Consider the following 25159-nt stretch of genomic DNA (forward strand, 5'->3'; position numbering starts at 1 on the left):
CTTAGCACAGCCACTGAAGAGATATATTAAAAAAAATTAAATACCAGTAAAATAAAGCACAGGGTTACAAAGATTCAAGTCAATTCAACTTTGAAAAAGATATAAAAAATAACCAAAAAATGAAGACATGACACAAAACTTGGAAATTCTGTTTTACTCATTTCAGACGAATAGCTAAAATAATAATGTTTTGGGTAAATAAAGATTGTTGCAAAGCAAGTTACAACTTTCTGATTTATTGCTATGACAGTGAAACAAATGCAGAAGTCACTCCTGAAATAAATCTTTTAAAAACACATTTATTCCTGGGAGATTGTGGTCACTAACCCTATTTTAAAGATAAGCAAATTTAAAATCAGACAAGTTCCGCGGCTTGTCTTAGACCACGAAGCAATTCTGTGGCAGGGATTTGTGAAATAATTTCTGATTTCCAGGATTAAGGTGAAAAACCAATAATTTAATGTGCATTAAAGCCAGGGTAACATAGTCGAACAATTTCCATTCTTAGTGTGAATAAACTAAGGGAAGTTGTCCACAGCACTGAACCTTACAACCTCCAATAGCAATGTCCAATAATTAACTCCCTGCCAGCCTAACTTAAATGTGGATTCAACTCAAAACTAGGTTGTTTGGGGTTTTTTCAGTGTGAGCTAGTAAACAATAAGTCTCTAATTTTGTCTCTCAAATGTTTTCATTGTTTTGTTAAATTCTGGCTGTTCAAAACTAGGGTAATTCTACGTTAAACCGACAAAGCCTATGTTGAAGCCATCAAGGAAAAAGGAATTGCTTTTTGACAATCTTGCTTAAATCAGATATAGAGGTATTACTAGTCTTCTTTCCTGCACCACATGAGAAAAAAATTGTATTGTTGACCCTCACCACATTTGATCCAATCATTTTAGGCAAATGAAACATATCTTTATACATATATTCCCTGGGTCCACATGAAGAAATGCGTACTGAAGTATCCAAGGCTGAAAGAAGGTGAAATGCTGGGACTTGCTTTAAAATACTTCAGCAAAGGAGGAGGAAAAAAAAAAAAAAAGTATAGATGAAACATCTGTGACCGATATTTCAACTGTGTAACGTGGGTGACGGTATATAGGGAGTTCGTGTCACCTTTTCTATTTCCGTCTACACTTAAAGTTTTGCACGATAACTTTTAACAAAATAAGTTATTTCCCAAGTTACCGTCCTGGTTAGGAAACCCGAGTCGGTGTAGACGAACGTTCTTGTCTTCGCAGCGAAACCGGGCGAAGCGTCTCCAGCCGAGGTGAGGCGGCCGTGGGCTCCACGCCCCTCCGGCCCCGCGCCAGCACGCGGGCCGAAAGCGCGCACGTTTCCCTCGAGCTGAATCTGACAACTCGCTCGCTGCTTTCCGGGGCTGGCAGGATCGCCGAGCTCAATTTGGAAGTGGCGCACGCGGGGTTCACGCCGGCGGCTCGGGGAACCTGGACGAACTCCCCTCGTGGGCTCCAAGGTCCCGGCCCAGGGTGGCAGGCCTGGCCCCTCGCAGCCCCTCTCTGGATCTCGAGAGACCCCCGCCCCCCGGCACCGCTCCCTCCGTCCCCGCACCGCGAACCCCCGCCCAGCCCGCCGCCTACCGTCCAAGTCCTCTTCGTCCTCCGACTCGCTGTCCGCCACCGCGTCGGCGACCAGGCCAGCGCCGGGATCGAAATCCTGGGAGCCGGAAGGAGGGGCGGCGGGCGGGGTGGAGGCTCTGGAGCGGGCCTCGCGCAGGCGGGTGAAGTAGTCCACCGCGAAGTCGACGAGGTCTGGTGGCCGCTGCCGCAGCACCTCCACGGTGTAGCCCTGCAGCAGCTCCGTGAGCCCGGGCGGGATCTGAATGTGGCTCATGCCGGCGGCGGCAGGCGGGACCGGGCCGCCGGCGGCCACCGCCTGGGCGGGAGCTCCCTCACGCCGGCCTCTCGCCCGGCGCCCGCGAGGTCTCCTCAGGCGCGACCCGGCGGGCCTTCCTCGAGGCACGCCGCCCTTTGGCCGGGTGTGTGTCTCCGGGCCCCACCACCCTACGCTACTCCGGCCGGCCTGGTGCCGCCGCCGCTGTCACTGGGCAGCCGCCGCCGCCGCCGCGGGCACCGACGAGCGGGCGAGCGGGACGGGCGGGGCGGGAGCCCGGGTTGTGACGCACGCGGCCGCGGGCGTGCGCGCTCCCGCCGAGCGCCGGCCCTCAGTGCGCTTGCGCCAAGGGGCCGTCTACTCGCCCCGCTACCCTGGCGATCCAGGCGCAAGGATCAGAGGTCTACCTGCTAAGCGGAGTGTTAGTGCCTCTTATCTTTCTTTTCTTCTTTCAGCACACGCTAAGATCCAACCATCTGTCCGCCCTTACTGGGTACTTGGGACATAGCTGAGAGCCAGACGCAAGAATGCCACCTCTCCATCTCGGTGTGGTTCCAGATATGGTGGAGAACAAGGGGACCCTCTTTAGGGGGTGACATTCAAGCTGACTCCGAGGCCTGGGCAGGACCTAACCACAGGAAGAGCCAGCGGAAAGCCATGTGGGCATAGAGGACAACAAGAGTAAAGACCTGGGAAAGTCACAACCACCCTGACTGTTGGGTGGCCTGGTGGCATGACCGTAGGACCCTCCAAAGTCTGGCAGTCAAAGAAAGAAGGCCTTGTAGGCAGTAGGAGTTTTGATGATATAATAATTTGGGAGCCACCGGCAGATAAATCTGGAAGAATGAGTTCGAAATATGTTCCTTGAGAAAAGGGAATAAAGCCTAGGGCAGGAATGACCACTGTGCCTGTTTCTCTGCTTGAGGATTCCCATCAGGATTCCCAGGACTAGGTCTGCACACCCGTTCTCTCCCCATACTCTGCCCTGGACCCTGGGCCCTGGGCCCTGGGTCCTGGGTCAGCATTGCTTGATGGTGTTTGAGCAGATGGCAAGGCACTGTTATCCTTTGTCCCTAGGAAGGGGCCTAGGCAAATGGGAGAGGCCATGCTATTTCCCAAACTGCACCTTCACCTACAGCAGATTGCAAAGGAAGAGAAAAGAGTGGAAACCTTCCCAGTGTGTCCATAACACAGCCCAGGTGCTGACCAAAGTCCCAGTAAGCATGGGACAGCATCCTCTGTCTCTGCCGGGCCAAGTCAAAAAGTGACTAGATATAGCCTTGGGAATCTGAAAGGCATTTGGGATGGTTAAGCTCCACCTGGTAATTACCCAGTATTAATTAAATCCTCACTAGGACCTCTCATTTTGTCTTGGCACACACCCAGGAGCTCAGTGCTGCTGGGAACTGAGCGTCTAGAAGCAGGAATACGTGATCCCCACTGGTGCTCCCTGGACAAGTTTCTGGACTCCTGGGAGAAGTCCTGAACCATCAGCTTTGTTGGGGGAGGGGTAGTGTCCAGCTCATTCTCTGCTGGGGTCCTTATCGCACAGTCTTGCAAAAGATTTACTGAATAAATGAATAAATTTTCACACAGCAAGAAGAGCCAGTGAGACTGCTCTCCTGATCTCAGTCTCAGAACTAGGATCCTTTGATTCAAAGCTATGTGTCTGATCTCAGAATATAAAGACTTCAGTAAGGACAGGGCAATGAGAAGCTGGAGGGGCAGGGTTCCTCAACTCTTCTCTGCTCCTGTGAAGACTGACCCAAGTTTTCCAGGAGTCAGCCCATCCACAGGAAACCTAGGTGGGACTCCCACTGCCCTGCCACACCTGGGGATCTGACCCACTTCAGGAAATCCTACCACTGACCTTTTAGAAGGGCAAATTCGCAACTCCACTCTCTAGTTTGCCCATTTGTCAGATTTTATACATTTGAAAGGGGGACAGGCAGCTGTACAATTAGGACTCCAACCTCAGTTGCAAACAGGGCAGGAGGAAGCTACTCCAGACTGATGACAGAGCTGGCTGTGGGCAGCCTCTGCCTGAAGGAGGTTGGTCCTCCTGGCTTAGTCTCAGATACCCTAGCTTGGCCAGCCAGCCAGCAAACAGGGCATTCAAAGGCATCCTCAGACCTGGAGGAAATGAGGACCACAGAAATCGGGAACTGCATAGCTGCTCCTCACCTGTCTCTGAAGTCCAGCTTCAGAGGAAGGATGGAGAGCCAGCCTCCAGGTCTAGCTTGACTCTCCTCCTCTTGCACCTGGTCCTCAGAGCAGGGATCCATCTCTGCCCCTTCGGGGAAACCCTTCAATAGCAAGGAGAGTTACCAGGGCCTTCATGAGGGCCCAGCTGAGCTGACAAAAGAAGAGGGCCTTGGAACAAGAGAATACAAGAGGCCCAAGCCCCACATCTTCTATCCTCACCCTTCTAGGACTGCCTTCATTCAAGCCTGTCCACCAGCACCACTGGGGGTTACCATGGCAACTGAGCCCACAGGCAGCCAGTAACTGGCAAACAGCTGCCAACAGCCAGTAATGGTGGGTGGGAAAGGTCAAGAGCAGAGACCCTCGAAAGCAAGAGAAATACAGAGACATGGTAGACAGAAGAGGAGGTCCCAGAGTCCTGCGAGATGCTCTACTCAACCCAGATATACTTACCACCCAGAAGGTAGTCATCATTTTGCATGGGCTGCCACACCACCAACCTCAGAACAGATATGGACACCATGGGGCCAGTTCTCAGAATTGTTTACAACTATGCTTATTCAAGTGGGGCACCTGTCTAGTCTAAGAGCAGTGAGACTGGTGATAATGAACATGGGTAGGGTACCAACTGCTATTCCCAATGGAACAGTTATTTCCTGTGCTCTTGACAGGTTCATGATTTAAAAGGTTTTTTCCGACTCTTTCCAGGAAGAAGGGAGAAGCTCATAGTACCCTAGACTTCTCTGGAGGACACCCTGCTCTTGGCCCAGAACCCCTGGTTAACTCACTGTCTGCCCTCTGATGCCCTCCACCTGCTCTGGGGGAATCACCCCCAGCAGGAACACCTCCCTCTCCTCTGCCCCAAGGGGCTGCTTCTCTAAGCCTAACCCAACCCCCACCCATCTCCTGGGACTTGTTCATTTGACCTGCTCTACATGCCAGTCCCCTGGCCCAGTCTCCCTGCATACTTAGTATCTACCACCACCTGTTTCTATTTTGCATTCAGTTCAGTTCAGTTGCTCAGTCGTGTCCAACTCTTTGCGACCCCATGAATCACAGCACGCCAGGCCTCCCTGTCCATCACCAACTCCCAGAGCTTACTCAAACTCATGCCCATCGAGTCAGTGATGCCATCCAGCCATCTCATCCTCTGTCGCCCCCTTCTCCTTCTGTCCCCAATCCCTCCCAGCTTCAGGATCTTTTCCAATGAGTCAACTCTTCGCATGAGGTGGCCAAAGTACTGGAGTTTCAGCTTCAGCATATTTTGCATTAGAAGGGTCCATGAGCCTCCAGTGGCCAGAGGGGAGTGAGGAAGTGCACTGTTTCCTCTGCCCTCAGCCAAGCCTTCATAGTGCCTCCCCCATGAAGCCACTGCCTTTGGTCCAGTTATTTTAATAAGCACCCATACTCAAGGGAGCAGTTAATTCTTTGGCTGCTTACTTCTACACTTGTGAGCCATTTATGACCACCACTCCCCCCCTCCACCCTGGACACTGTCCCGAGAAAGTGTCAGTCTCTAGAGTGGACCTAGGGTCTGCCTCTGAGACATCTCAGAGCAAGGACAGAACCTGGGAAGCAAAGCAGAGGCCTGGCTGGAGAGCCACAGGCCTGCATGCCAACTAGAGCAAAGAAGTTAGAAAAAAGGGGCCCTCGGGGAACCCGTGACCTTCCTTGTGTCTGCTGGGACTCTGTGTGCCGTCCCTGGCCTGATTCACAGGCCAGCTGCAGTACAGGCAGGCTCTTGGAGTTTGGGTCAAGCAATCCAGGACTGCTGATAATGTCACAAACCTTTCTTCAGGCCTGTGGACACTGAGACACCACTCTGTCAGCCACACTCTGATATCCACTTGGTGATGATCTTGGTAGATCAGTTTACCCTATCTGAGCTTTGGCTTCCACATCTGAAAGTGGAGGTATAAATCCCTACCCATTAAACACTGAGTTTGTTGCTGTTGTTGAGTTGCTAAGTTGTGTCTGACTCTTTCCAACCTCATGGACCGTAGCCCACCAGGCTCCTCTGTTCATGGGATTTCCCAGGCAAGAATACTGGAGTGGGTTGCCATTTCCTTCTCCAGGGGATCTTTCCAACCCAGAGATCAAATGTGCATCTCCTGCATTAGCAGGAGGATTCTTTACCACTGAGCCACTAGGAAGCCCAAACCCTGAGTTACATGGGGTAAAGAGATGAGAATGAACCCCTGAAGAGGTTAGGAAAGGAATAGGGGGCTCGAGCCTAAAAGAACTGCGGTAAAAGAACTGCGGGTAGAGATGCTATGACCTTACAGCAGAAATGGTGCTGCTATTGCTTCTAACAGGCTGAGGCTGGAACAACCTCCCCTCTGTCCTTTACCTTTGACCCAGTTATACTCCTCTTTGTGCTTGCATAAAACTGTTCTCACTGGCTGGTTGTTTTAACTATTACTGGCTTCTACTTAAGGCTGTCTGTAGCAGTCTAAGAAATTCCTTAAGGGGGCCCCAATCTCTCCCCTATCCTTACCCCCATCAAGGAGAGAAGAGATATATCAGGAACAGGTGGCATTTCAAAGTGCATCATAAACAGGAAGTGCCAGCCAGAAGGGAGTTACTCCCCATCTGCTCTGCTCCCCTCACACATATGCCTCCAGGGGCTTCCCTTTTTTTGACTTCACATCTCTTGAATCCCCAGAGGAGTAAAAGGATCCACCAGCACTAGCATCAAAGAATCAAAATATTCCACTTTCAAATGGAAGCTGTTTCAAAGGGCAAATTATTCAGAAGCAGGAGACTGTAAAAGTGATCCTGAGCCATGGGAATGGCTGGCATTTAGCTAGAATGCAAACGCACTCCCAGGGCTCCCAGGAAAAGGTTGAGGTCTCAGACTGTCTCAAGGACTGAGCAGTGCTGAGAAGAGCTTCAGGAGACACTTTGGAGGCCATCTCCCCATCCTCGAGAGATTAAACAAAACTATCCTGCAGCATGAGACAGGAAAGCGTAACACTGAATTAATCTTCCCAGGAAGAGAGCAAACAATTTTCATCTTTGAAGCAGTTATTTTTTTTCACTTGACCATCATCCAGAAATACCTTCCCAGGAATCAAGCTTCCTTCCTTAAACCCCCAAATCTTCAGCTTCCAGGCAAATTGGCCACACCCACTCCCAGATGGGGGTGGGTCCCTTCCCCCTCTCACCCATTTATGCTGAGTGATAGCTCTGAAGCCAAAGTCCAAGGATCTCTGTGCGGCTGCAGTGAGGCGGGAAGTGCCAGCGGAAATGTGACTGCCAGATGGGACAAAGCCAGAGAAGCCCAACTCTGGTAGCCTCTCCCTCCCCCAGCTAAGGACGGACTAGCATGTCACTCTCCACTCTGACTCCCTCATCTCCCCTGGCTGCACCGGGTCAACATCTTCAGCCTGATAAGTAAGGCCAGACATCAGATCATACAGCGACCCCCAAGAGCTATGGGAACAGTTACCAGTCAGGTTGCCTTATCCCACCCCACCAATCTGACCCTCCAGGAGCTGGGCCGGGGGCAGTCTGGGAAGGCCGGTGGGCCAAGACTTCTTCCTCTTTCTCTTGCTGAAATTGCTGCCTGAATCCCATCCAGGGAAGGCTGCTGCATGCCTAACAGCCTCCATGGAGAGGCCCCTGGCTGCTTGCTGAAATGACCCAGAATCAAAAGAAAAAAATTTCACACAATGCAAAAATTAGAAACAATATTTATTATTCCCTGTTCAAATAGGGCGCTCTCATGAGAAAAGAGTGTGCAAAAAGATTCTTCCTACACCCTGGGCTTTCTCACTTTCTCACTTATCCTAGCAAGCTGGGATGGTCTATTCAAAACTCTCCTCGCTGTGTAGGAGGAAAAGCTTTCCACCAACTCCTGGGAAATTAGGTTACTCTAGTTTTAATTCTGATTACTTGCATGCATTAAAAAAACAAAACAAAACCCGAGTGTTAACAGGCTCTCTGCCCCTAGGCACATTTGCTCAGTCTGCTTGGAGAGACAGATGTGGGTCTCAGATCCACATTCCCATGAGGACCTGGAGCTGTGCAGGCCAGGATTAGAGGACACCCTGGTGGGTGCTCCTGGCTAGGGATGCAGGAAGGCCCCAGCTCCTAGTCATCTGACTACAAACATGCAGAGTGTCTCCAGTGAGAGGTGGACAGTCCCTCTTTCTTGAAGAGTATTCTGGGTGTAGGAGGGCCAGTAGTCAACTGGCAGACAGCACCCTGGCCACAGGTGGTATGTGGTCTAGGAGCTACTTACTCCACCTCCAAGTCCTCATGAGATCCCTTAAATTGACAAGAGAGGATTCAAGTTGCAAAATGGCAAATTACACCAGGTAGAGGGTGTGATTAAGACAATGGTCTCGACAGGTCCATGCACAGAGCTCTCATCCCACCATCCCCCTCTCCTCACACCTCAGGACTGCCTAGTCCCGCCCACTGTTCCTCCTGGATGACAACTTCTGGCATCCTGAAACCTGGAGCAGCCTTCAGCCTCACAAGTTGGGCACCGCCCAGTTAAGGAACTTCATGGCAACTTCAAAGCCCAGGAAACAGGCCTGAGAAGGGGTTGGAAGGAAGAGAAAAGCCAACAAGAGTGTGACTACTCACAGAGACCCCCAGCGTTGTGCTCGGCTGGCCCTGTCAGGACCAAAACCCCTTCCTAATCTTACTCCCCCCTCAAGTCATGGAATCAAGCTGTGCTTTCTCATCCCTAATAGGGAAAGAAAATGCATGTCCCACACCTGGCCACTTCTGATGGTCAGGCCAGGAAGTTAAAACTCCTCACCTTGGAGAATCACAAAGGTAATTCATCTGACAGGTTCAGGAAAGGGGACAAATAAGGAGGCTCTGGCTGAGGGTGGGACTCCAGAAAAACTGAGCCCCCAGTTCAGTCTCAGAAGCAAGCAAAAGTAGGTCCACCTGCACTCTGCTCTGAGCCCCAAATAGAAAAAGCATAGCTCCTGCCAGTCACTCACCGCGTTGGCTGGGAAGGCTCGGATCATCACTGCATTGAAACCTTTATACAAGGATGTGATGCCTTCATCCCGGATCAGCTCCCTCAGCACATCTCTGAAACCATTAGGATATTTCCCAGGAGGCGCTGTGGGCAGAACCCAACTGTTAAGGCTTCAGGAAGCTTTCTGACCTGACCATGGTGACCAACATGGGGACAATTTTGTAGTCAAGTCTTCCTGCAGGGCCCCAGCACCAGGGAGAGGCTACTGTGTGGGTCACCCAGGACCAGTCCACAGACAACACAGTTCACCTTGGGACAAACCAACGTCTGCATTATACTAGTGCCGAGGGAATGGGGAAAAGAATGAACAATGAAATGGTCCTTCCGCTCGTGTGGGGGAAGGAAGGTTGATGTGACTTCTTCTCTCACTTTTTTTTGGTCGCATTGCATAGCATGTGGATCTTCGTTCCCTCGCCACGGATTGAACCTGTGCCCCATCTAGTGGAGTGTTAACCACTGGACCACCAGGGAAGTCCTTCTCTCAGTTACTTTATGTTGAGGCTGACAAGAAAATGAGCCTCACATTCTTAGGACACAAATGACTACAAGGGAGAATGCTGGCCAGACACTCGCTGAGAGCTACTGTGGAGAGGGAGTGTGCCTAAGACCTTAAGAGCTCTGTATCCCAGGGGCAGCCAGTTTTGGGGCCCACTCCAACCCCATCTACCCCTCTACTCCCCTACTAACCAGTCTGGAAGCGGGACTTGAGCACGTCTGGGGGGATTGCCACAGCCCAGTTGAAGATTCCTGCAAAACCCCCAGCTACCAGGATCCGAGGCACGCTGAGCTCATTGACGCTGCAGAACACCAAAGACAGCCCTGGTTACACAAAGGCTGTGACAGTAGCATTCAGATCATCCCCCTCTCTGCAGACACGGAGGCCACAGAGAGGGAGGAACTGGCTGGAGGGAGGTGGTCCAAGGCCAAGACTCCTGTGACAAGGTAGCTGCCACTCTTTGGAGGAGGTTTCCTGTACTTGTTTCAAACCCTTGCTCCACTGGGTGAGGCACAGAGTAAGAGGTATTGGTGTTAGCTGGGGCTCAGCAGTAACAAGAGGAAAGTAGACATGGAGATAGAAGCAGGTCCCATTTCTGCCTTCAGACCCGCTAATGGGAAAGGGCAACCTACCGGTAATGAGGGAAAGTGGCTTCTAAGCTCTTCTGTTTTCCTCACCTCTTTCCCTCTGGAGTGAAGATATTTTTCAGCCACTCATATGTCATGAAATACATGCCACTGGCTGGAACATCTGTTAGTGGCAAGAAAGATGTAAAATAAATGACAGAAAATCCTCACAGCTTTCTTGATCTTAGGAGAGCCAACCTTGGCATTGGACCCTTGAAGGTTTCCTGAGAAGTTCCTCAGCAGCACTTCCTGTCTGCAGTGATCAGAGGTGGCTCTGGGGCCAGCACTGGTGTCAGAGAGCACAAACAAGCATGACATTATTTCACCTTCAGAGGCCCTCTGAGTGGTCCCCACTAACATGCCCACTCCAAGCAGTTTTAACTGGAGCTAACATCTGGCCTTCCTCCAAGCTGCCATCTCAGGGCTATCTCTGCTGCCTCTGTCGCCACCCCAGTAGAACATGCTTCTCAAGCCAAATAGAGCTCCACTGTTACTAAGTCATTCTTTTTTTTTTTTTTCCTGGCTGCACCACATGGCACCAGGGATCAAACCCATGCCCCCTGCATTGGAAGCTTGGAGTCTTAGCCACTAGACCACCAGGGGAGTCTCCTACGTTATTCTTTTTTCCCACTCGTCCCTCCAGCCATGATTTCCATCTACTTGCTACTGCCACGGTCATGATTTCCACCCTTGAGGGCCAGCCTACCAGAAGGATGGAAGGTCCCCCCATCTCATGCGTGTCCATGCTGGCCAGAGGTGAAATGGCCTAAAACCAGGACACACCATTCCAGCCCTGTCAGGGCTGTGGCACGTATGGGGCCAAGGCTAACCCAGAGATCCAGGCAAGACCTCCCTGTGGCAAATCCACCACAGGTGGAGGGCTCAAAGGTTACCTCGCATGAGCGTGAGTACAGTCCCCTTGTAGATCCCTCGGATCCCAGCCTCCTTGTATAGCTTCTTCGCACAGTCCAAAGGACCAGCGTACTTGGTCTCCCCTGAAGAAGCCTGAATCTGAGAGGGAGGAAAGAATCATCAAGTCAGCAAGAGCAACATCCAAGTCAACAGCAAGCTATGGAAGATTACGCAGTGAGTGTGCCAGTGGTCATTATGTATTAGATCAACGAAAGACTTCACTGTCAAATCGATAGTTGTTTAGAACATGTAATATTGGTGGAAGTCACTATGAAATAAGGCTAGGTGAAAATACGACAAAATATATACACATTGATTAGGAAAACATAAAAAACAGCAGAAGAATTGGAAAGTAAGTTGAAAAATAAATTCCCAAATACCTTTATCCCCAATAAAGGTAGTTGGAAGTTCTAGAAAGGACTAGACAAATACTTCAGTCATTTACTTATTCCTTCAACAAACATTCATGGAATACTAAATCCATTCCAAGCTCTAAGTGATCATGAAGCTTGGTTAAGAGAAGGTGAACTGGAAATTGTATTCAGAGCTCTAAGTGCTTGGACAGAGGGCCAACGAGAGGCCCTCTGTCCCAGTCTCTAACTAAGAAAATTAAATGTGCATTAATTTTTTTAAACACCATCCTTGTAGAGAAGGGGGACAAAAAGAAGCAAATGTAGACAAATATGGGAAACCTATTGAAAATGTGTTCATTTCCCCAAGAGCCTGAGGGCAAGCAAGAGGTATTCCAGAAAAGATATGAGAGAAAGAGAGCCTGTAGAGGATCCAAAGCAAGTACAGAGTCAAGAGGAATCTGAACATACGATGGCATCAACCAAAGAGTAATTTAAGTTGGAAAGGGAGTTCAGATTTAAGAGTTCCCAAAGAGAAATGCTTACAAAATAAATACATAGATCCGACAATTTTTGTATATACCAACAACTAGTTGAAGAATAATGGAAAAGAATCTCATTCAAAATAACAAAATATATGTGCATCAAGCTACAGGATTGGCATAAATTAAACTCTAAAACCTTTCCAAGGGATATAAAAGAAGAGATGAATAAAAAGAGAGTAAGAGTTTTGTTGGGATTCCCTGGTAGCGCACTAGTAAAGAATCTGTCTGCCAATGCAGAAGACGCGGTTTGACCCCTGGGGGTCAGGAAGATCCCCTGGAGAAGAAAAGAGCAACCCACTGTAGTATTCTTGCCTGGAAAATTCCATTGACAGAGGAGCCTTGAGGGCTACAGTCCACGGGGTCTCAAAAGAGTAAGATGTGACTTAGCAACTGAAGAACAACAGCAACAATTCTGGCTAGGAGAAATTTTCAATCAGGAAGATGTCAATTTCTCTAAATAAACTTAAGACAATGTCAGTTGAGTATCAATGGCTTTAAAAAAAAAAAAAAAAACTTCCCCAGATGATCCTGGCATAGGTAAACCTGGTATGTCTGAGGAATGGCAGGGAGGTCCATGTTATTAGAGGATGCTAGAGTTGACTCACAGTGCCTGCGGGGACAAAGAGGATGGAGCATGGAATTGACACAGTAACAGAATCCTCTCACTGTTACGTATGGTATAGACTATAAACAGGGAAACAAGTGAGGAAGACCTTACCGTCATTCAGCACAGTGATGAAGGTGACCTGGAGCCACGTGGTTTACAAAGGAGGTGGTGGGAAGGAGTAGATTTGGGATACGGTAAAAGCCAGCTTAACTGTTCAATAAACGGGATATGTACAATGAGACAAAAAGCAATCCAGGAGGACTCTGGGGTTTTAGGACTGAACAACTAGACAGATGGTATTGCCCCCAACAGAGCTGTAGAAGGCTGTAAGTGAAGCAAGTACTGAGGAAGACCAGGAGTTCAGCTTTGCACATGGTGACTCTGAGGTGCCTATTAGTGTCCAGTGGGAATGTTGGATGAACTAGTCCAGAGTGCAGGAAAAATCTGAGCTGGTGATACAAATTGGAAAATCATCATCATACAGATTGTGTCTAAAAGTCATGAGACAAGAAGAAATCATCAGTGAGATGAGTGTAATAGTACTGAGTCTCGTGCACATGAACATTAAAAGATCGAGATGATGATGTATCAACAAAGGACATAGAGGAGGAGCAGCCAAGTAGGTAGAAAGTCAGGAGAGAAGCCAAGTGAAGACAGCTCTTCAAGCAAGAGTAGGGGACCAGTTGAGTCCAATTCTGTTAATGAATCAAGATGGATCAATGTCCAGGTCCAAGAACTGAAAACTGGACTTAGTGTAAAAGTCACTAGTGACCTTGATAAAAGTAGTTTTGTTAGCGTTGTGAGGCAAAAGCCAGTCTGATGTATGTTTAACTATTAGAGAAGACATACTAGAGACAAAGAGTGGGGAAAAAACAACAAAAATGAAAAACTTTTTCAAAGAGTTTCAATGTAAGAGGGAGTAAACTCGGAGTTTCCCTGATGAAAGGATAAAGAATCTGCCCGCAGTGCTTGATCCCTGGGTTGGGAAGATGCCCTGGAGGAGGAAATGGCAACCCATTCCGGTATTCTTGCCTGAAGAATCCCATGGACAGATAAGCCTGGAGGGCTACAGTCCATGGTGTCACAAAGAGTCCGACATGACTGAGTGACTAAGCACCCATGCACGAACATGCACAGAACAAAGATAGGAAGCCCAGAAATGGAGGTGGAAGGTAAAAGAGAGAAGTCTATATTTTAAAGGTGAACACAGAAGCAGGTTCATGCCGTTATTGCCAAAGAGAACCATCTACTGGAAAGCAAAAACTGATGCTGAAGGACAGAAAGAAGAGCTGCTGAAACCAGGTCTCTGAATGGGCAAGAAGGGTCAGGAGGAGGGGTCAAGCAGAAGCAGAAGCATGGGCCATTCTTGGTGGAAACAGGCCCGGCAGCCACAGATGTAGTCAGGCGCCAGTGAGGGAGTGGAGGGCATCTGGTAAAGTTCTCTTCTGGTGGTTCCAGTTTTCTCTGTGAAGTAGAAAGCCAGGTCATCTGCTGAGAGGGTGCCAGTTTGAGAAGAGAAGAGAGATATAGAGTAGCCAGCCAGCAGAGTGGAGCAGTGCACAGTGACTGTCTCATCTAGGAGCAGAAATCAGGGGGACTTCCCTGGTGGTCCAATGGTTGAGAGTCTGCCTGCCAATGGAGGGGATATGGGTTCAATCCCCGGTCTGGGAACTAAAACCCCATATGCCACGGAGCAGCTGGGCCCGTGGGCCATAATTACTGAAGCCCATGTGCCTAGAGCCTGTGATCTGCAGCAACAGAAACCACTGCAACGAGAGAAAGCCCTTGAGCAGCAACGAAGACTAAGCACAGCCAAAACTAACTAAATTAATTAATCAAAAAAAAGAAAAGAAAAAAAAAAAAGAAAGAAAAGAAAGAAAGGACTTCAGGCATAAAAGAAAAGGAAGAAGCCATGATGGAAAAGGCTAATGGACAAGGCTACTGAAAATAAACATTCACTAACTCAAAATCAATATACAGACTTCTGGCAAGTCTTTATTCTTCCTGCTAAATACCAAAGAACAAAAATGCCCTACCATTATTTATTTTAAACAGAAGAGGGCTCTGAGAATTTGCAGAGGAGAGGCAGACTCGCTAAGGACTTCCCGCCTTGAGCAATGACATCATGGTGAGTTCCCTGGATATTCTCATTTGACGAGTCTCAGACTTGAGGCAGAAGATATTGGTGATCCAGGAGTGCCAACAGGCACCGACTAAAAAGAAGCCCCCAATGAAAGCCTGCATTCCCTAGACAAAGGATCAGAAAAGGAATAGCCTAGGAAGACAGAACATCTTTAGACAAAAAAACACTCTACTCCAGCCATACATCATAGAAAAAACTGTAGCCTCACCCTCACCCACACGAGCAAAGACCATGTGTGGAGCCCGGACTTCCTCCTTTGCTGGGCTGTACCGAGGTATCCAACGTGCTGCCTGGGTGGAGTCAGAGCAGACCAAGGAGGGAATGAGGACTTTCATCCCTGACAGCTGTAACCAGGGCTCTCCTGTCCTGTGGAGTGGGTGGAGTCACTAGAACTCCCACACCCACCCAACAGAAAGAAGAATGCCCCACCCTCAAGTGTCAATAGAGGCAAGTGGGGCCCCTGCACTTGTTCTCACTTGGCTGCCACAAGGCAGCAGCCCTCGCTTCCTACTGGCGCAGTGTCAGAGAACGTCAACACAAACAGGAAGTTTATATAGGATCCAAAATCTCAATAAAATATGCAAATATCCGGATTCCAGCTGGAAATCGCATATTGTATCCTAAACCAGGAAGATCTCAAACTGAAAGAAAAAAGAAGCGTAGAGGCCAACGCCAAGATGACAGAGATGTACGAATTCTTTGACAAACATTTTAGAACAGGCATTGTAAAAATCCTTCAATGACGCATCGTGAATATGCTTGAAATAGATGTAAAAAATTAGAAAGCCACAGAAAGGAAAGAAAATCTTCACACAGAAATAGAAGATAGGAGGAAGAACCAAATGGAAGTTTTAGAACTGAAAAACACGGTCAAAATAAAAAACTCAGTGGATGGCTCCCTCAACAGCAGAATACAGGGGAAAGATAGAAAAAAACAAACCCAGCATTAGAAGACAAAACACTGGAAAATATCCAATCTGAACAAGACACAAAACAAACTGAAAGAAATTAAACAGAACCTCAGGGACTATAACCCCATGGGGCTATGTCAGAAAATCTTAGTATTTGTGTCTTCACAGTCCCAGAAGAAGAGGAGAAAAGCGGGTAGGACTGTACTCAAAGAAGTAACTGCTGAAAACTCCCCAAATTTGGCAAAACATAAACATAGAGAGATTCCCTGACAAGCTCAGCTGGTAAAGAATCTGCCTTGGCCCCAGGTAAATAGCAGGGAGGGAACACAGCCCCACCCATCAACAGAAAATTGGATTAAAGATTTACAGAGCATGGCCCCACCCATCAGAACAAGACCCAGTTTCCCCTTAGGCAGTCTCTCCCATCAGGAAGCTTCCATAAGCCTCTGATCCTTCATCAGAGGGCAGACAGACTGAAAACCACAATCACAGAAAACTAACCAATCTAATCACATGGACCACAGCCTTGTCTAACTCAATGAAATTATGAGCCATGCCGTGTAGGGCCACCCAAGACGGACAGGCCATGGTGGAGAGGTCTGACAAAATGTGGTCCACTGGAGAAGGGAATGGCAAACCACTTCAGTGTTCCTGCCTTGAGAACCCAATGAGCAACATGAAAAGGCAAAATGATATGACACTGAAAGATGAACTCCAGGTCGGTAGGTGCCCAATATACTACTGGAGATCAGTGGAGAAATAACTCCAGGAAGAACGAAGAGACGGAGCCAAAGCAAAATCAACACCCAGTTGTGGATGTGACTGGTGATGGAAGCAAGGTCTGATGCTGTAAAGAGCAATATTGCATAGGAACCTGGAATGTTAGGTCCATGAATCAAGGCAAATCGGAAGTGGTCAAACAGGAGATGGCAAGAGTGAACGTCAACATTTTAGGAATCAGCAAACTACAATGGACTGGAATGGGTGAATTTAACTCAGATGACCATTATATCTACTACTGTGGGCAGGAATCCCTTAGACGAAATGCAGTAGCCATCATAGTGAACAAGAGAGTCCGAAATGCAGTACTTGGATGCAACCTCAAAAATGACAGAATGATCTCTGTTTGTTTCCAAGGCAAACCATTCAGTATCATGGTAATCCAAGTCTATGCCCCAACCAGTAATGCTGAAGAAGCTGAAGTTGAATGGTTCTATGAAGGCCTTCTAGAACTAACGCCCCCCAAAAATGTCCTTTTCATTATAAGGGACTGGAATGCAAAAGTAGGAAGTCAAGAAACACCTGGAGTAACAGGCAAATTTGGCCTTGGAGTACAGAATGAAGCAGGGCAAAGGCTAATAGAGTTTTGCCAAGAGAATGCACTGGTCATAGCAAAAACCCTCTTCCAACAACACAAGAGACGACTCTGCACATAGACATCACCACGTGGTCAACACCGAAATCAGATTGATTATCTTCTTTGCAGCCAAAGATAGAGAAGCTCTATACAGTCAGCAAAAACAAGACCAGGAGCTGACTGTGGCTCAGATCATGAACTCCTTATTGCCAAATTCAGACTTAAATTGAGGAAACCACTAGACCACTCAGGTATGACCTAAATCAAATTCCTAACAATTATACAGTGGAAGTGACAAATAGATTCAAGGGACTAGATCTGATAGAGTGCATGATGAACTATGGACAGAAGTTCGTGACATTGTACAGGAGACAGGGAGCAAGACCATCCCCAAGGAGAAAAGGAAAGATATACCCATTTGAATGCAGAGTTCCAAAGAATAGCAAGGAGAGATAAGAAAGCCTTCCTCAGTGATCAGTGCAAAGAAATAGAGGAAAACAGTAGAATGGGAAAGACTAGAAATCTCTTCAAGAAAATTAGAAATATCAATATCATGCAAAGATGGCTCAATAAAGGAAAGACAGAAATGGTATGGACCTAACAGAAGCAGAAGATATTAAGAAGAGGTGGGAAGAATACACAGAAGAACTGTACAAAAAAGATCTAGTGACCCAGATAATCACGATGGTGTGATCACTCACCTAGAGCCAGACATCCTGGAATGCGAAGTCAAGTGGGCCTTAGGAAGCATCACTATGAACAAAGCTAGTCCTAAAAGATGATGCCATGAAAGTGCTGCATTCAATATGCCAGCAAATTTGGAAAACTCAGTAGTGGCCACAGGAATAGAAAAGGTCAGTTTTCATTCCAATCCCAAAGAAAGGCAATGCCAAAGAATGTTCAAACTACCACACAAAGACACTCAACTCACATGCTAGTAAAGTAATGCTCAAAATTCTCCACGCCAGGCTTCAACAATACATGAACCATGAACTTCCAGATGTTCAAGCTGGTTTTAGAAAAGGCAGAAGAACCAGAGATCAAATTGCCAACATCTGCTGGATCATCAAAAAAGCACGAGAGTTCCAGAAAAACATCTATTTCTGCTTTATTGACTATGCCAAAGCCTTTGGCTGTGTGGATCATAATAAACTGTGGAAAATTCTGAAAGAGATGGGAATACCAGACCACCTGACCTGCCTCCTGAGAAATCTGTATGCAGGTCAGGAAGCAACAGTTAGAACTGGACATGGAACAACAGATTGGTTCCAAGTAGGAAAAGGAGTACGTCAAGGCTGTATATTGTCACCCTGCTTATTTAACTTATATGCAGAGTACATCACGAGAAATGCTGGGCTGGATGAAACACAAGCTGGAATTAAGATTGCCGGGAGAAATATCAATAACCTCAGAAATGCAGATGACACCACCCTATGGCAGAAAGTGAAGAAGAACTAAAGAGCCTCTTGATGAAAGTGAAAGAGAAGAGTGAAAAAGTTGGCTCAAAGCTCAACATTCAGAAAACTAAGATCATGGCATCTGGTCCCAACACTTCATGGCAATTAGATGGAGAAACAGTGAAAACAGTGTCAGACTTTATTTTTTGGGCTCCAAAATCACTGCAGATGGCGACTGCAGCCATGAAATTAAAAGACGCTTACTCCTTGGATGAAAAGTTATGAGCAACCTAGACAGCATATTAAAAAGCAGAGACATTACTTTGCCAAAAAAGGTCCATCTAGTCAAGACGATGGTTTTTCCAGTAGTCATGTATGGATGTGAGAGTTGGACTATGAAGAAAGATGAGTGCCTAAGAATTGATGCTTTTGAACTGTGGTATTGGAGAAGACTCTTGAGAGTCCCTTGGACTGCAAGGAGATTCAACCAGTCCATCCTAAAGAAAATCACTCCTGAATATTCACTGGAAGGACTGATAATGAAGCTGAAACTCCAGTACTTCGGCCACCTGATGCGAAGAGGTGACTCATTTGAAAAGACCCTGATGCTGGGAAAGATTGAAGGCAGGAGGAGAAGGGGACAACAAAGGATGAGATGACTGGATGGCATCACTGATTCAATGGGCATGAGTTTGAGGTAACTCCGGGAGTTGGTGATGGACAGGGAGGCCTGGCGTGCTGCAGTCCAAGGGGTCGAAGAGTCGGACATGACTGAGGGACTGGACTGAACTGAAACATAGAAATTTAAGAAACTGACCAAAACCTAAACAGAATATCCCCAAATAAATCCATGCCAGAGCACATCACAAATGAACTTAGTCGAAAACTGAAAACAAAGAAAGAATCTTGAGAGTAGCCAGAGAAAAATAACACATATGGATGTGAGTTGGACCATAAAGAAGACTGAACACGAATTGATGCTTTTGAATTTTGGTGTTGGAGAAGACTCTTGAGAGCCCCTTGGACTGCAAGAAGATCAAACCAGTCAATCCTAAAGGAAAGCAGTCCTGAATATTCACTAGAAGGACTGACGCTGCAGCTGAAGCTCCAATACTTTGGCCACCTGATGTGGAGAGCCAACTCACTGAAAAAGACCTTGATGCTGGGAAATATTGAAGATAGGAGCAGAAGGGTGCAACAGAGGAGGAGATGTTTGGATAGCATCACTGACTCAATGGACATGAGTTTGAACAAACCCTGGGGGATGGTGAAGGACAGGGAAGCCCTGTAGTCCATGGGGTCACAAAGAGTTGGACATGATTCAGCAACTGAAGAACAACAACACTGAAATAATTAGAATGACAGCAGAAACCGGGGAGGGTAGAAAGGAGTGGCACAGTATCTTTCAGGAGCTGAGAGAAAAGAACTGTCATCCCAGAATCCTATGTCAAGTGAAAATATCCTTCAGAAATAAAGGGAAAATCAGGCAGTCTTAAGATGAAAGAAAACTAACAGACTTTGTCATTCACAGATATATACCAAAAGAATGGCTAAAGGAAGTTCTTTAAACAGAAAAGAAACTATAAAAGAAGGAACTCTGGAACATCGGAAGAACACAGTAAGCAAAAATATGGAATATTATATAATGGTAATGTGAAGAACATTTACACAGTGATAAAAGGGCCAATCCACCAAGAAGACATAGCAATTCTAAGTGTGTATACATTAAACCATAAAACTGCCAACTATGTGAAGGGACACTAATAGAATTGAAAGAAGAAACAAACTCACAGTAACAGCTGGAGATTTAGGATTCCTCCATCAACAAACAGAACAACTAGCCAGAAAATCATCAAGGATAAAGAACTCAACACCGTCAACCAACAGGATATAATCGCCACTTATAGATTATGTCACCAAACAACAGCAGCACACACATTCTTTTTAAATGCCCGTGGCACACAGACCAAGATAAACCACACCCAAGGCCATAAAGCAAACCTAAATTTAAAAGAAATTTAAAAGAATGTAAATAATACAGAATATATTCTTCGATCACAATGGACTCAAACTGGAAATCTATAACCTCCAACGCTTGGAAACTGAACAACACTCTTCAAAGCAATTCAAAAAGGAAGTCCCAGAGGAAACCAGAAAACCCACTCAAGTGACTGGACACTGAAATATATTGGAGTTTGTGGGACATAGCTAAAGCAGTGCCGAGAGGAAAGCTTATAGCACTGACTGCTTCAGAAGGGAGGAAAGGCTCCAAACCAATATCCTAAGCTTGCACTTCAAAAGCTTAAAAAGAAAACAGAGCGAGAAAAGAAAAGCAAATTAAACCCCAAAAGAAGCAAAAGGACGGAGATTATAAAAACAGAAGCAGAAACCAGTGGAACTGAAAACAGAAAAATAATAAAGAAAATCAAAGAGGGGAGTTCCTCGTTGGCCTAGGCGTTAGGACTCTGGGCTTTCACTGCCATGGCCTGCTTTCAATCCCCAGTCGAAAGAAAGAAAAGTCTTTTCTTAAAAGATCAACAAAAACTGACAAACCTCTAGTGAGTCTGACAAAGAAAAAAGAGAAGTCACAGATTACTAATACCAGGAATAAAACAGAAGATAATACCACAGACCCTGCAGACATAAAAAAGACAATAAAGGAGTACTACAAACAACTTTACACACACACATATTTGACAACTTAGGTAAAAAAACAAAAACTATCACAATTTTCCCAATATGAAATAAGTAATTTGAATAGGCCTGTAACTTTAAAGAAAGCTGAATTCATAATTTAAAATTTTCTTCCCCCAAATCTCAAGCCTATATGATTTCACTATAAAATTCTACCAATTCTACCAAATGTTTACAGAAAAATCAACACATATTCTATACAGTAGAAGAGGGAACAATTCCTAATTCATTTTATGAAGCTAGTATTACTCTGATACCAAAACCAGACAAAGACAATCCAGAAAAAAAAAAAAATGACAGACAAATATCTCTCATGACTATAGATGAAAAATCCTTAACAAAATATAAGAAAATAGAACCCAGCAATATATAAAGAGAATCGTATACCAGGTTGGGGAGTTTATTCCAGTAATGAAGAATTGGTTCAGTGTACAAAAATCAATGGAAGTAATTCACTATATTAAGAGTTTAGGAGAAAAATCACATGATCACATTAATAAAGGAAGAAAAAACATTTGACAAAAGTCAATATCCATAAACTCTCAGAAAAAGAGGAAGAGAAGGTAACCTTCTCAAACTGACAAAGAACATCTAGCAATGTGGGAGACCTGGGTTTGATCCCTGGGGTGGGAAGATGCTCTGGAGGAGGGCATGGCAACCCACTCCAAAACCACATCTGTGTCTCTTGTACTGGCAGGAGGACTCTTTCCCACGGAGCCACCTGGGCTTCCCTGAGATTATATTTAATGGTGAAATACTGAATATTTCCCCGTAAGATTGGGAACAAGGAAAAACATCCATTCTCATCAGTCTTATTCAACATGGTACTGGAAGTTCTAGCCAGTGAAATAAGGATATAAAAGGTTCAGAAATGAAGAAATAAAACTGTCCCTGTTTGCAAATAATAGTACTATCTACATAGGAAATCCCAAAGAATCTACCAAAAAAAAAAAAATCTAGAATTAGTAAGAGCATTCAGGAAGGTTCACAAGATACAAAATTAACATACAAAAATCAACTGTATTTCAGGCTTCCCTGGTGGTCCAGTGGTTATGAATCTGCCTGCCAATGCAACGGACACTTGTTCAATCCCTGATCCGGGAAGATCCCACATGCCACAAGGCAACTAAGCCCCTGTGTCACAACTACTGAGCTCATGTGCTGCAACTACTAAAGTCCAAGTGCCCTTGAGCCTGTACTCCACAAGAGAAGTCATTGCAATGAGAAGCCCGAGCACTGCAACTAGAACCTAGACCCCACTCACTGTGACTAGAGAAAGCCCTTGAGCAGCAGCAAAGACCCAGCACAGCCAAAAGTAAAAATAAATAAATATTCTAAAAAATCAAGTGCATTTCTACAAACTAGCAATAAACATGCAGACAACAAAATTAAAACTATAATACCATCTACAATGCCACTTTACAAAGGACTTAGATGTGTAAGAAAACACATTAAGAGCTTATATGCAGAAAATTACACACTGCTGATGAAAGAAATTAAAGTTCTAAATAAATGGAGAGGTGTGACATGTCTGGGTATTGGAAGACTCAAAATAATGTATTAATTCTACCCAAATTGATCTATAGATTCAATATACTCTCAGCAAGAATTTTCTCAGTTTTCTAAATTATCCTAAAATTAACATGGAAATAACAAAGAAATTAGAACAGTGACAACAGTTTTTTTTTTTTTAATTATTTATTTATTTGGCTATGTTGAGTCTTAGTTGCAGTGCATGGGTTCCAGGGCGTGTGGGCTCAGCAGTGTGGTCTTCAGACTTAGTTGCCCCATGGCATGTGGGATCTTAGTTCCTGGCCCAGGGATCCAACCCACATCCCCTGCCTTGGAAGGCAGATTTCTAACCACTAGACCACCAGGGAAGTCCCAAACAATTTTTTTTTTTTTTTTTAAGAATAAAGTGGGAGGGATCAGTCTAGACAGTTTCAAGACTTAGCCTATGGCTAAACTAATCAAGATTGTGTAATATTAGTGAAGGAAAAGGTGCATAGATCAATGAAAGAAAACAGAGTACACAGAAGTAGACCCACACAAATATGCTCAACTGATTTTTAACAGATATGCAAACATAATTCAGTAGAATAAAGGTAAATCTCCAGGAAATGGTATGGTGCAACTGGACAGCCCCAGGGGGGGAAGGAACCCTCTGACCTAATTCTCATACATGATAAAAAACTTAACTCAAAGTGGACTCACAAACCTACATGGAAAACGTAAACTATAAATAAAACTTTCAGAAAAAAGCATATGAGAAAATCTTTGGGATTTCAGGCTAGGTAAAGATTCCTTAAGATCTGATGTCCTAAACATCCAAAACCCTACCTATAAAACAGAAATGAACAAACTGGACTCCATCAAAATTAGAGAAAATAACAAACTGGACTTCATCAAAATTTAAACGTTTGCTCTAAAGACTCTGTTGAGAGGATGAAAAGACAAACTATACACTGGGAGAAAATAATATGCAAACCACATATCTGACAAAGCAATAGTATCTAGAATAAAGGACTCTCAAAACTCAGTAATAATAATAAAAAATCCCAAATAATCCAATTAGAAAATGGGCAAAACACATGAACAGACATTTCACCAAATAGGATATACTGATAGCAAATGAACACATGAAAAGATATTCAACACCTTCAGCTATTAGAGGAATACAAATTAAAATGAGGTATCACTACACATCTATCAGGATGGCTAAAATTAAGACTAGTGACAACACCAAATCTTGGTTAGGATGCACAGAAACTGGATCACTCATACCCTGCTCATGGGAATGTAAATGATACAGTTACTCTAAAAAAAGATCGGCAGTTTCTTTAAACATGCATGGAATTTCCCTGGAGGTCCAGTGGTTAAGACTGCCCATCCACTGCAGGGGACATGGATTCAATCCCTGGTCAGGGAGCTAAGATTATACATGCCATGTGGCGTGGCCATAAGAAACAAAAAAAGAAAACTAAACATGTAACTACCATGTGACTCAGCAATTATACCTCTGGGCATTTATCCCAGAGAAATGAAGATTGATTTTCCCAGAAAAATCTCTGTACATGAATGTTTATAGCATCTTTATTTATAACAGCCCTAAACTGGAAACAACCCAGATGTCCTTCAATGGATAAAAAATTAAACGTAGCTGTAGTACATCCATACTATGGGACTACTAAAAAGGAGTGAAACACTCACACATGCCACAATCTGTACAACTCTCCAGAACATTTACGCTAAGTTGAAAAAGCCAATCTGAAAAGGTTACATACTGTACGATTCCATTTATACATGTCTTGAAATTACAAATGCATAGAAATGGAGTTCAGATTAGTGATTGTTGGGGTGGTTAAGAACTGGAATGGAGGGACTCCCCTGGCATTTCAGTGGTTAAGACTCCTAACTTCCAATGTAGGGAGTGCCGGTTCCATCCCTGGTCAGGGAATGAAGATCCCACATGCTGCGCAGGCAGCCAAAAGAAAAAAGGACTGGTGTGGGGAAAGGAAAATGAAAGTGGCTATTCAAGGGCTACATGAGGCATTGTTGGCATGATGGAACTGTTTTGCATCTTGACTGTATCAGTGTCAGTATTCTGGTTTCGATATTATACTACAGTTTTACAGTACATTACCTCTGTGGAAGAACGAGGTAAAGAGCATGTGGGATCTCTCTGTATATTTATTTCTTTTCTTCCCTTTATATTATTTCTTACAACTGTATGTGAACTTTTAATTATCTCAAAATAAAACATTTAATTTAAACAATGCACAAAATTAAATGACTAATACAAAGCATGAAAAAGACTTGCCACATATGATAAGAAATTAATAACCTTAATATGTCCAAAGTGTTTAGGGGTGGAGGAGTGGGAGGTATAAACTATTGGGCGTAGACAGGCTACAAGGATGTATTGCACAACATGGGGAATAGAGCCAATATTTTGCAATAACTGTAAAAGGAGTGCAACATCTAAAAATTGTATAAAGATTTTTTAAAATCAGGGACTTTCCTGGTGATCCAGTGGTTGACTCCACACTCGCAA

The 25159-nt window shown here is 45.4% G+C and overlaps 2 protein-coding genes across 2 annotated transcripts in view; both read right to left on the reverse strand.

Annotated features, from left to right (window-relative positions):
• PRKAR2A (protein kinase cAMP-dependent type II regulatory subunit alpha) overlaps window positions 1-2140 on the reverse strand; it is a 70665-nt gene extending 68525 nt beyond the window's left edge. The window contains exon 1 of the mRNA XM_043443441.1: window positions 1605-2140. Coding sequence (XP_043299376.1) covers window positions 1605-1857 — 253 coding nt within the window. The 5' untranslated portion in view covers window positions 1858-2140. The remainder of the gene's footprint in view (window positions 1-1604) is intronic.
• A 5601-nt stretch (window positions 2141-7741) lies between these two features.
• Window positions 7742-25159, reverse strand: part of SLC25A20 (solute carrier family 25 member 20) — a 34678-nt gene continuing 17260 nt past the window's right edge. The window contains exons 5-9 of the mRNA XM_043443075.1: window positions 11083-11200; window positions 10241-10313; window positions 9755-9864; window positions 9027-9151; window positions 7742-8606 (exon numbers count right to left, since the gene is read on the reverse strand). Of these exons, the coding sequence (XP_043299010.1) occupies window positions 8544-8606; window positions 9027-9151; window positions 9755-9864; window positions 10241-10313; window positions 11083-11200 (489 nt within the window). The 3' untranslated portion in view covers window positions 7742-8543. The remainder of the gene's footprint in view (window positions 8607-9026; window positions 9152-9754; window positions 9865-10240; window positions 10314-11082; window positions 11201-25159) is intronic.

The sequence above is a fragment of the Cervus canadensis genome, chromosome 22 (assembly GCF_019320065.1).
Source record: "Cervus canadensis isolate Bull #8, Minnesota chromosome 22, ASM1932006v1, whole genome shotgun sequence".
NCBI classification, from domain to species: Eukaryota; Metazoa; Chordata; class Mammalia; order Artiodactyla; family Cervidae; genus Cervus; species Cervus canadensis.